Raw genomic sequence first — 12823 nt, 5'->3', positions numbered from 1 at the left:
ATGATCATTTATTCCACGATGGAGTCCACAGAAACTTAAATGTCAACAAGGCCAAATTCCCCATGGACAGTCTAATGAGAATAATGTTTTTCCTTCCTCTCAGTGTGGTTGGAGAGTCAGTCCAAGAGGAACAAATGAATGAACTGCTTTTGGAGCCTTGGGGCAGAACAGTCCATCAGGAGAGTTGCTGCAGCTTTGGTGTCAGAGGGGGCTTTGGAACCATTTTTTCTTAGATATATAGAGAGGTATTGTGGGCAGTAATCTGGCTAGTGCCATAGGCATTTGGCAAAGCAATAAACATGGCATGTACATGTTTTCTGTCATCCCAAGGTGTATGGAAATAAAGAATTCATTAAAAATAATGTGTATAAATGAATATGAATGTGTTTAAATACACAACAAAGTGAAGTTTTGTAGAAGTAGTTTCAGAAGTAAAATAATGTAGCTTAATGCAATCCTTAGATGTAATGAAAGGTCTATTAATTTAATTAATATTGTCACAGAACCTAACTTTAGATGGCCTCTGGCCACTTACACAACTGATCAGAAAGTTTATATCTACAAGTACTGCTTATATAGAACACAGTATTTCATGCTCTAAATCTCCATAGAAATATTTCTATTGTCAGAGATTGCTTTTTGCCTAAGTCTCTCTCCTTATCTTGCTTTCCTCTCCCAATAGCAACAATTTAAATAGGTTCTTATCCACGTGGGAGGCTGAAGGAGCAATTGTGTGTCCCTTTTCAGCTCCAGAGGTACCTGTAGGCATTTGTTTCCCTAATGAATGGTAATAGGTGAGGCAGAACTCCAGCTCTGTCTGCACAAGATTGGTTTGTTTTTCTAAACTTCACAGACAGATGCTGTTGTTCTACGGAATGCTGCCTGTAGTGCATCAGTATTTTTAGTCTGAGAAGCAGACCTGAGGCTGTGTAGGAAGGTGTTTGCTGGTCCTGGTAGCAGGGCAGTTAATGCCATCTACAGACCCAGCCCCTACCTCCCATCTTGGAGAGGGCTATTTTGGGAAATCTCACAGAAGTTTGCATCAGTTGAACACCAGTCTCTTGAGGAAAATAAATTCCACACTGTGCCCATGCCAGTCTTAGTGTGGATCATTTTTAGTCTGCTTGTGTGTGGCTTCCATTTATTTAACTCAAGCCTGTTAGCTGGAATTGAACAATGAAAAGCTCGAATTTGTGCTCCACAGGATGCTATGAAATTCTCCCCTGCTGCACATCCCTTTTTCTACAGACATGGGCCTAAAAGTCCATTAAAATGGTTAATGGGAAACATCCAGAGCAGTGATGCAATTTGAATGTTGCATCATACTTCAAGGCATCACTAGTGCTCCTGGTTATTATGCAAAAGACTTGTGTAGCATTTAGAATCTCTGATTCTGCAGGATTTAAAGGTGTGCAAACCCTGGAAATATTTAATCTTAGTACTGAATATACACAGTCACAGAATCACCAGCTGCAGAAACTTACTGGTTTGGGCATAAACTCTGTAGGCTGTTTTCAGCTTCTAACATAATTTCATTTTACTTTCAGGCCTTTGGGCTTATAATTGTATCTTCTGAGTATACAGATTTAATCTCTCTGGTGATTATATATATCCATGTAATGAAAGTTGGGGTTTAGGAATGTTTGGTAATGAAATAATATGTTAAAAGTTGCAGTGAATTAAATTTGTTAGTCACAAAGTTACATTTTTCCTATTTATGAACAATGTTAGATTCATAGGGAAGAATGGTTATGGCCATGGCCAGCTACAAGGGACTCTTCCTCCCATTTCCCCTGCTTATATCATATATAAAGAGTGAAAAGTTTAAAAATTAAAGTCTTACTATAAGCATATATGTTAATTGAAGAAGTGGTGGAGCTTTGTAAATATTCCTTATTTGTTTTTTGACTGCCCTGCAGTTATGGTAAAGTAAGTAAATTGTTACTAGAGAAAATTTTACAGCATTTTTTGCTTAAATTTGTGTCCTCAAGCATGTGCCACACCAAACAACGTGATATCCTTTTAAAACATTGACTCATTTTCACATGCAGTGTTGGGATTCAAATGGAAATAACATCTTGGTTATGTGGGCATAAAAATGTCCATCTAATAATGCTTTGTGTTTGTGCACAGAATTCAAAAGCAGCTGAAAACCTTCTGGCAATGGAATATCTTTTATGGCCTGATCCCAGTGCAGGTACTCTCCACAGAATTACTGTAACCTGAAAACAGGGGCCTTAAACAATGCCCTGGAAATGTGCCCAGCCTCTTGGTTCTTCTTCTCCCAATATTTTCAGCATTTTGATCTGCATCCAGCTCCTTGGTATTAGTAATCTTGGTTTCTGTGCTGTCATTTTGTCACCTTACAGTTCTTAGTAGCACAGAAACAGGAGTTTGAGGCTGGGTACTTTGTAATATTTCCATTTCCTCGTCATACATGAGGTGAAATTTTGAAGGCTCCAGGCTCGAGTCCATAGTGTGACAAATCTTTGATTGTTCAGTTGCTGCTTTGAACAAAATTAATGCTCTTAATTGAAGCCTCATTAGATTTGGCAGCTGTTTTGCCTGCAGATTATAGCTGGTGACCAGGTGATTTTATCAGCAACAACAATGGTGACAGTGTCAGAGGAGACAGAACAACTTTAGCTCCTCAGCTGGATTTCCTCCAGCCCAGGAATGAAGCTCTGTGGTGAGGAGCAGAGGAACATCCTGTGTACCTGTGCTGCTGCTGAGCTTTCATGGCAGTAAGTGAACACCTCTCCAAAACATGCCACCCACTGCAGGGCCACCTCCTTGAAACTCTGTGAAATGCTGTTAACCACTGTTCTGGATTTCACCATGTCAGTTCCCATGTTGTCTCTTTGCTCTGCTGATGTACTAATGGGTGCCAATCTCTTGCAGGTGGGTGTGCATGGCATTAGAATAGAGTTCATCAACGAGAAAGGATCAAAGCGCACGGCCACCTACTTACCCGAGGTTGCCAAGGAGCAAGGTCATTGTTGCACTTTATTTCCTATGATCTGGTGAAGAGTTTAACATACCTGTAAATCTAAAATGCAGTATTTGACCTTGCACTGATGTCAGATGATGGAGCAGTGTTTAATTGTAAGAAGGCTCTTATATAAAATGCCAATTTACATGCATGTGTCAGTCTCCTAGAGGGCTTCAGTAAACTGTAGCTGTTTTTTGAGCCAGTCATAAATGCATGGAGCTATAGGAAAATAAAATAAAATGTGGAGGAATGGTACAGTGCTGTCAGCCAGGCTAACAGCTGTTAAAAGCTGCCAGTTTCTGTGTGGCTGCTGGGCTGGGATATAAGGGAGATGCAGAAGCTCTGTTAAGCATTGGGATGGCTGGGCAATTATCTTAATCATTATTTATTCCTGAATTCCTGATGTTCGAATTGTTTTTCGGTTAGGTACTTTCTGCTAGTACTCAATTCCTGTTACAAACACTGACTTGTCAGGGTTTTTAACGGATGGAAGGAAGTTATTTTCAATAGGGAAGTACAAAAGGATGTTGTTAAAAGTCCTTTTAATAGAGGCAGAGACTTCAGTTTGTGAATTTAAAAAACTAGAGTAGATTTTGTTGAACAGTCTTATGCTGACTCTGAGGGCTCACTATGTTTTTATATTTCCAAGGTTGATAGTGTGTCTCGATCGTTTATAGTTTGCATTACTGCTACTTTTTTTTACCTTTTTATATATAAGTTTGTCTACAAAGAGTTCAGCTGATATCTTTACTGACAATTCTTTTTAATTGATAATTCTGTTTCCAGATAGTTTCATAAAAGTTGAGGGGTGTTCCAAGTTTTTTCTAAAATTCAGGAATTGTGGAGGAAATGTGTCTAAATTTATGAAAAGTTTTAGTAGACTATAAATTGCAATCTGATTCTTTAAAATCTCCAGAACTACTCATTTGTATTTTGTATGTGCCCAAATCTACTGTGGTTTTTGCAGGTTTTTAATGTAACAATGTGACTAATTGTATCTTTAGGAAATAACTTGTCTAACAGCTGTTTAAAATATGAGAGTTTTTTACATAAATAGGAGGTTTGGATAGCATGAAAATTTTATTGAGAACAGTAATGAATTTGTATTTTAAATCTACTGCTTCTTTAATTATCCAGACACCTATAATATATAGTTCTAAAATCAGCCATATCTCTGTAAAGTGAACTGATGTTTATGAAGAAGTCTGACTTCAAGTTCTCTGTACATGTTCAACTAATTATTATTATAAATGTTATGCATAAATTTAGTTTTCCATGTTACTATAACCATTTATAATGTCAAAAGTGGCTGTGATACATGATCATACCAAGATGTTTTGGAAAAGTTTATCACACACCCATTTTAGGACACTTGGGCAGAGTGGGTTCACTTTCAGCTATGAGATGAGAAATATATGTTGTTTGTAGAATGAGCTGTGTGTGTAAAGAAATACTAAATGTGGTATTTCCTTCAGCTGTTCTGAAGTAGGAAAGAATGTTTTGGTTTATCCCAAATGCCAGCAGAGCCCTTGCACTCTGAATAGCACCACACACTACTGTGCTTTTGCAACATCTGTTCCTATTGCTTCATTTCTCACTAATTTGTGCTACTGTGAAATTCAACAGGATGGGACCACATTCAAACCATAGATTCCTTGTTGAGGAAAGGAGGCTACAAAGCTCCAATTACTAATGAATTCAGGAAAACAATAAAGCTAACCAGGTATGCACTGGGATACCACACACAGCCCTGTTCTTGTAATGCTCCTTCCTGGTAAGTGCTCCTGCAGATGGTATGGTGAACTCTCCTGGATGTGTCAGTCATGGTTGCTTTGCTCCACAAGAGCAGTACAGACTTAGGAAAGGCTTTGCACAGGGATGAGTGAATCCCCTAAGCAGGAGTGAGAGGTGGCTGTTCAGTACCATGGTATGTTAGTTCCAGCAGATCTGGGCTGATAACTCTGCACCTTCACAGCTGGTTTAGCTCTGGCTTCTCACAGAGGGATTTTTGGCTGTAATGGGTGTTCAGGGCTGTGGTTAATGGGAATTACTTGCTCTTGTTAGATTTATTTGGGCAGATGGTGCATGGTGGGGCTGCTGTTGCATTGCCATGGAGGTCCCTCAGAGCCCTGGATCCTCAGAGAAACCTCAGCGTTATGCCCTGTGGAGTGCAGGTTTCCCTAATCCTGAGGTGTGAGACATGCAAGCAGTGCACTGCTTCCACAGCCAGTGTTCTGGTGAGACTGTGTCAGGGAATTCCCAGGAGTGGGGACAAGAATTTAATATTTTATTTCATGCTAGTTTCGTTTGGTTTTTCTAATTTAATAAAACATGTTCTTGAGGGCTCCATAGTGTGTGGCAGCCAAGGTATTTCAGAATTAGCAGCAGATACTCTGCCCATAATATTGTCCTTAGGTGGGGAAGGGTAGAGGAGTCTGTATGAATGTCTGTAGGAATGGTTTAAAGTTATTTATTTGTATAAGCCTGCAGTGTAAAATGACTGCTGAACTCCAGTTATTTAGCCATGCATGGAGAAATAGGATTTTTTTAAGTCTTAGGTTATAAGGAAGTTTTGACCATTTGTCTTCTTCAAGGAGATAAAGACTTTGGGTCTCAATGAGTGTTTGGAATTCTGGATTCTTATAGGAACCTAACTACTGTGGAGTGGCTCCAAGTAAGGGAAACATTTTATTCTGAAGGTTAAATTAGGGAGGAAGGATTTACAGAAGCCAGCTAAATTTCCAAGTGCAGAGCCCCAGTCTCCCTTTAATTCATTCCAGCTGTACACCTTGTTATCTTATTTTTGAAAAGTGTATCTGGAGATAGCTGAGGGCAAGAGTAATAAGGCAACAGATCATTTCTGTGCACCTCAGCAAATGAGGAGCATATTTTTCCATTAAGCAAAACTTCTATATAGCACACGTTTTCTTCCTGCTGCACAATTTTGCTTGGAGCAATAGCATGGAGCACAAAACCAAACAAAAAAACCCTAAAGTTCACCCCACTCCTCCCAAAAAACCCCACAAAAAGCCTTATATTTAGTGTAATTAAGTTCACAACACTGAAACTGCTACCACAATCAATTGCCTGATAAGCGAAATGAGCAAACCATAATTTTTTTCATTGTTCAGAAAAAGGGGTTTTTTGATTGTCTGTTTTACTTGCTTAAAATCTCAGATACTGCTGACAGATTAGAGACAGCATTATTAAAATACTAATTGTTTTCCAGCATTAGACAACCTGGTTTAGAACCTCATTTTAATAATTTATTGTCATACATGAAAATATCTACTGGAGGAGTGAATAAGGGCCTTTAACTTCTTTTTCAAGTCTTCTGAATTAAAGTAAGTGTGTGAAAAAAGGTTTAGGCTGATCATGAGTCTGTCACTCCCTTCAGGTTCCCAGCAGTTCTGGCCATGGTTTGAAAGAGCTAAACAGTGGCACAGAGGCACTCAGAGCAGTCAGAGGGGTCTGAAATGCAGAGCTCAGCAGCTGGGGATGCAGAGCTGTGCAGGGGCTGTGCAGCTGGCCCTGATGTCTGTCACTGTCACCTGCAGGGCCCCTCCTTGTGTCCCATGGGGGAGTTCCATTCACTGGTGCCATGTACCATCCCATGGATTCCAGAAGAGCTGCTGCTTTCTCTGCAAGGCCCAGCAGCCACTGGTGCCTTGTGTTCCTCATTGTCTGACAATACCGATGCAGATGTATTCAGAATATTTGTTGTCAGGACCTGGATTCTGCTTTTAGTTACAAGGTGTTGGGCAGTGTTCTTGTGGGACCATTCTTCATTATTTTTCAACTGACTTGGGAGTCAGGAGAGGTCCCAGTCAAGGGGAAGCTGGCAGATATTGTTCCATTTGGAAGAAGGAGATCCTTGTTATTACAGGCCTGCTGGTCTCACTTCAGTGCCTGGTAAAATTAGTTTGGTGCCTCTCTGTGAGGACATCAAACTCTAGAGTGTGATGAAAGTGACCAGCAATGGTGAAAGGCCTCAAGGGCAAGACTCAGGAGGAGTAGCTGAGGTCACATGTTTTGTTCAGTTTGGAGAGGGCTGAGAAGGACCTCACTGGGTCTACAGGTTCCTGGGGGGCAGTGGAAGGGAGCTGCTTATCTGCTTTTTCAGGGGACCAGCAATAGGATGTGAGGGAAGGGAATGAAGCTGCCTCAGGGGAAGTTTCAGGCTGGACACTAGGAAAATATTCTTTACCGAGAAGGTAGTCAGGCACTGGAACAAGCTGTCCAGGGTCATGGCATCCAGCCTGTTGGAGGCCAGGGGTGTCTGAACAATGCTTTTCACCATATGGTTTAGTTTTAGGTAGTTGCGTGAGGAGAAGGGAGTTGGACTCGATGTTCATGATGGGTCCCTTCCAACTGGAGATATTCTGTGATTCTAGTCTAAAAAGAATGTAACTATATTTAATGTAGCTGGGATAATTTTAAAAGCAGAATTTGGCAGACAGTCGATACTGATTGTTTAAAAACAGCCCAAAAATCTATAGTGCTTGTTTATGGTTTTTCCTACTATATTTTTGTAGAGGGTTGGCTGAAGCTACAGGACATTCTCTATTCCCTCTACCTCAACCAGCATAGTAGCCAACCATTTTTAACAATTCTGTTTGCTTAAAGTATTTTTTCATAAGCAGTTATATTGTGATTTGTCACATGATTTAAGAAATGACCCTGACATTTGTGGCAGTTCCCTTGTGCAGCTGAAGTCAGTCTTATTCCCAACATCAAAAGTACAGAGCTCTTACCACTAAACAAAGCAGCAGTGCAGCATTTCTGGTGCTAGCAGTGCAGCTTCCTGGTAGCAGTTTCTGAATTGGCCTCTCTGCTCTTTGCCAGGTACCGCAGTGAGAAGATGACGATGAGCTACACAGAGTACCTTGCCCATCGTCAGCATCATCACTTCCAGAATGGTATTGGGCACCCCCTTCCACCATACAACCATTATTCCTGACACTGAGCCGCATGACCAGTCACTGGACCTCTCTGCAGACCTCTTCCCAGGAGACCCTGCCCCTTCTTGGTCTAGCTATCTCTATTACTGTACCATTTTATGATGATAGTTTCCGTTGCCATGTTGAGGCTCCTTGGTTGGTTCAGCTCATCATGGCAACGGGAGGGAAAACTGCATTACTACAAAGATCCCATACCTTTTTCTTACTAATTCACTGCAGATTTTTTTGCAGCATATACCTTTGGGTTTTTTATGAAAATTTAAATTTCTACTTCATTAACATTGAATTATATCAATCAAGGCTTTCTGTAACTGTGGATGGAAGGAAGAGTTTAAGGATTGCAGTTAGGGATGCTTTGCTTAGCAAAAAGGCATTCATGGCTTTTGCATTAATGGGTGTGATAGGGAATGAAACATATCAGATTCAGGTATTGAAGTAGACAATGAATTGCATTTTCATAACATTGTTAATGACGTTGTGTGTACAATATCTCACCTTCACAGTAAAGATTCCATGTAGCTCTGTACAGGATCTCCAGATCCAGCACAAACAGCCAGAGCACCAAGGCTGACATGCAAAATGCTTTTTTGGGATGAAGAGAAGCGACTCATGTACAGCGAGAGGTGATGTTTAACATGGCAGCATTTTCAGAATCAAGTGGCCTAAATGATTTGGGCACAATCCAATCCAGGACCCTTTTGTGTCCCATCCTGTGCTGGCAATCAGAGGCAGCCCAGGCCTGTCGGGAGTAGTCACAAGAATGCATTTGTAATGAGACGATGCCTTTGTGATGACTCAAATTAGGAGTGACATTTGTGTCCTAAAAACAGATTGGTGAGTAGCAGATGTCATATTAGGAAGGAAATGGATTTAGATTTTAGTGCCTTTGACTATAACATAATTATATACTTATATATAAAATTCATAGAAAACATATACTCCAGACATTTTCGCAGACCCTGTGGAGGCTGCTCTGGCATCAGGGTTTTGGACACTTTTTTTTCTCTTTAAAGTGAGATTTACTTTATTATTATTAGCAAAATTATTTTGGAAAAGAGAAATTCCTGTTTTGTTCTTCATCTGCTTTTGAACTTACTGAATTTTATCAAGTCTTGAATAGTTGGATCAAGTTAACTTTTGTTTAATAAAAGAAAAAAGACTCTTGTGAGAAAGCCAGGACAAGTATGCCATAATGTTACATGTTTTCATCTGTTGCAGGAATAGTGCTTGAGAGCTGTAAGTACTGTGTAATAATTCTGATACCCCTCCACACGGTAGCAGAAAGAAAACCGATTGGAACTTTTTCCTGCTGTAAAAATAGGATTTAGTAAAAGGTATGTGTGGTCTGTTTGCAAGGCCAGTCAATGGCAGGAGCTCACTGCTTCCTCCTGTGCCTGCAGAACTCCCACTGCTGCCTGTTGCAGCACAGGCTGCCTGTTACAGAAAAGACCTTCCTAATCTGAGTGAGTAAACCACAGTAAGCAGAAATTCCAGTTGCTTTGAATAATGAATGTTTGTAAATACATAGATATATAAAAATCAAATAGATAAAATTCAGTTTTAAAAAAAATTGGATTAACTGTAAAAGTGTTTCAATAGGGCTTCAAAGTCGGATATGGATAAATTATGCTCATCCCTTATGTGAGGTTAGGTCTGCCACTTAATTTCTATGGAGGTTCTTGTAGAAGGTCTTTGGTATTCCTTCATCCACAGCATTTATGTCCAAATATTACCATTTTCAGTTGCGATGCCTTAATTTAAGCAGAGGGCCTGAAATTTCAGGAGCCAAGAGATGCCAGCCAGAAGCTGCAAAAATGAGTAAATGTTTATACAGAGGCTATTTTGGATGATACTGTTGTCTTGTTTCTACTTGGGGAACACTTTTAGATGAATTAATCTTCAAGTGGAAATGTGAACAAGTGGCTACCTGATAGAGTTGTGTTGGTTTTTTTTCTTGCCCTTATAGGGAACCTGAGCACAAACTGAATCATTCTGCTGCGAAAAAAGTCATCCAACCCCATCTTTATCTGTCATCTCGTTACAGCTCGCTCGTGCTTCTGCATGAGCTCATTGTTAGAAGTTTTTTAAAAAGATCTATTATATATAAAAATATATATGTATTGAAAGGTGCTAATCAACCTCAAGAAGGTCACGTGACTGGTCATGCGGATCTAAAATCATATCAGATTTTTTAAGAAATCTTCGATATATGCAGATGTTATACAGAATTTCTTACCAGTGTAATAATGATATACTGATGAATAAACAATCCTGCAGGATTTTAAGGACAAGGTCAGCAATACTTCCCACCATGGCTTGGGGGAGAAAAGGATAGTTTTGTCTCCTTTTTGTATACAGCATAATGCACAATGCATTTTTGTCTATCTCTTAGTAGCTGTTGCTTAAAAATATAGTTCAAGGCTGTTATACAAACTGTAAAGGTGTGCTTTTGAACCGAGCTCATGCCAGACCCTTCTGGACCAGAGTTTTGTATCACTAATTTAAAAACTGTTACAGAGTCTGTGGTCAATCAGATTGTATGATTTTTTTTTTAAGATTGGAATAATCAGTCTACCTACAGTGTTTCTAGGGCACCTACCTCCTCAGCACACTGTGCTGAACTGCTGCAGATTGTTTCTCTGTAATTGTGGGATTCTTTGTACCAAACGTGCAGCTCACTGTGACATGCACTGGCACAGCACAGGTCTGTTTGCTTAAAGCTAATCAGCAACTGCTCTCACAAATGTCATTCCCTCATAGTTACCTTCAGTAGCTTTTAGCTGTATTGTTGGGGCTAGCTACAGATTTGTTTTTCATTTGGGGTACTTTATAGAAATTAAGGTACAACCAAGTAGCTTATTTCACTGTTTGTTAAATTGAAATGCTGATTATTTTTTTTATGAGCACTACTCAGTTTGCCTTATTCCATTGAAGAGATTGTTGGGGTTTTTTTTTTCATTCTCTTGCCTAATGTTCCTAAAAACTCTGTTCTGTAAACTGAGTTAGACAACCAAACCATAGACTTGACACGAAGCTGTTACTCGGTGATGCTTCAAGTGTCCTTCCCGCTGCCCTGGCAGGGGGGGACGCTCCGGTCCTGACCTCAGCCCCGCTCTGGAACCAAGGTGGGCACAGCCCTGGCACACCTGGAGTTTGTATATGGACCTCTACTTGTCTCAACTGTGCGGGTTTTTAAAACTGTTGTCTGGAGTAGGTTACATCTCTTATGTGTGTTAGATCGAACCAAAGAAGCCTCCAGCCATGCCCAAATGCTGCTCCTAAAGCCTGCCTTCCAGTCCTTACAAAATCCCTGCAGGATTAAATGTGTTAACTTTTTTATTTTTGTACAGTTTCTAACTGATTTTTGCTAGTGATGTTAATTGAATTAAGTTTATCTGGGGAGTCTGAGTATCTCCTCCATTTAAATAAACTGGTGACTTTCATTTTATGTTAAAAAAAAAAAAAAAGTTTAAAAAAAAAAGAGAAACCCAAAGTGTGCCTCTCAGATTTAAGGGTTTCTGGTTACATTTATTCTTAAGACCAGCAATGATTCTTTATATACAAAGATATGTTTTCCTCATTTTTTATTACTGTTAAAGAAAAAAAATAAAAAAGAAAAACCTCTTTCTTTGCTCTGGACTCAGTAATTGCGCTGGTACATAAACGCACTGAGAAAACAAACTTTTGTTTGAAACTTTTGTAACAACTTATGACTGTTTTTGTATATCAAAGTTGATTCTTTTCAAGATATTTGGATCTAGTTTCTAAGTTATTTTAGTGTTTTATATGTTACAAAAAAAAAAAAAAAACAAACAAAAAACAAACTTACTTTAAATTGTTCACCAGCATCTTGAGTTATCTTCAATGCCATGGTGACACACAGTGGGCTTAGAGCTACCTGGAGTAGCTTGTAAGGCCTCAGTTTTTTCCTTCCTTCCTTAGCAACTCAATTGATTACAGTAATATCACAGATTACCTGAACCCCCTTCCTTTATAACTAGATCCTTCTTCCTTCCACATTTAATTGCTATTAGTGTGAAGAAACTGTTGAAATGGGCATTTTAATATAAGTATGGCTTAAAAAGAGAAAAATGAGGAAAAAGAAAAAAAAATGCTAGAAGGTTATCTGTGGGTCTGTGAGATATGGCTGTGGAAAGATATTGTAGTAGTTTTAACACTATTGTTATTACCTTTTAAATCATTTACCCAATAAAATAAGGAAAAAGAATCACCACTTCTTTTTATGTTTCTCTGCTTAACTGCGTGGCTTGGTCAGTGTTTTTATTGAAGCATTTTTACCTGGTGTTAATGTCAAAGGCCAGTGGTGTTTTAGAAATGTTCTCCTGTTTTGTCTGCTGTAGGAACAAACTGGATAAAGGTACGTGCAGCTTTCACTAAACACTCCCAGTGAAATCACCATTTATATCAGCTACATTAGTTATTTGTCTCAGTATATTCATCAGTATTTATATCAATTGCCAGTTCAGTTTTGTACTTCTTGTCTAACTTTACACATGGAATTCTGTCCAGGCCTGAGCTCCCTCCTGTGAGAGGCAGAAATGGTTTCAAACTTTTGAAGCAAAACTTCTTTGCAGAACCAATTATACTGGTGTCAGGAACACAGCACCAGTACCCTTTAACAGCCAGATTGGCACAACATTCTGTTGATCAATGTTTCTTGAAGAATCTCTGTCAAAGCAACAGCACAGCTGATGCCAAAACTGAGTTGGAGAACTTTGGTCCCTCAGCCAAATTCTTGGTGCACTGAGATACTTTCTACTGAGTCTGAGTTAGAGGGAGCATATTTCCTCTGTAGGATAATTCCTGAGACAAAGCATTCCATCTCCCTGGAACTCAGCTCTGAGTTCAG

The 12823-nt window shown here is 39.4% G+C and overlaps 1 protein-coding gene across 1 annotated transcript in view; it reads left to right on the top strand.

The window, feature by feature from the left end:
- Positions 1–12187, top strand: part of AMMECR1 (AMMECR nuclear protein 1) — a 72718-nt gene extending 60531 nt beyond the window's left edge. The window contains 3 exon segments of the mRNA XM_030968001.1: positions 2902–2992; positions 4619–4715; positions 7838–12187. Coding sequence (XP_030823861.1) covers positions 2902–2992; positions 4619–4715; positions 7838–7952 — 303 coding nt within the window. The 3' untranslated portion in view covers positions 7953–12187.
- The last annotated feature ends 636 nt before the right edge of the window (positions 12188–12823 follow it).

The sequence above is a fragment of the Camarhynchus parvulus genome, chromosome 4A (assembly GCF_901933205.1).
Source record: "Camarhynchus parvulus chromosome 4A, STF_HiC, whole genome shotgun sequence".
In the NCBI taxonomy this organism is placed as follows: Eukaryota; Metazoa; Chordata; class Aves; order Passeriformes; family Thraupidae; genus Camarhynchus; species Camarhynchus parvulus.
Note: the sequence above shows the minus strand (reverse complement) of the source record. Positions and strands in the feature narration are given on the sequence as shown.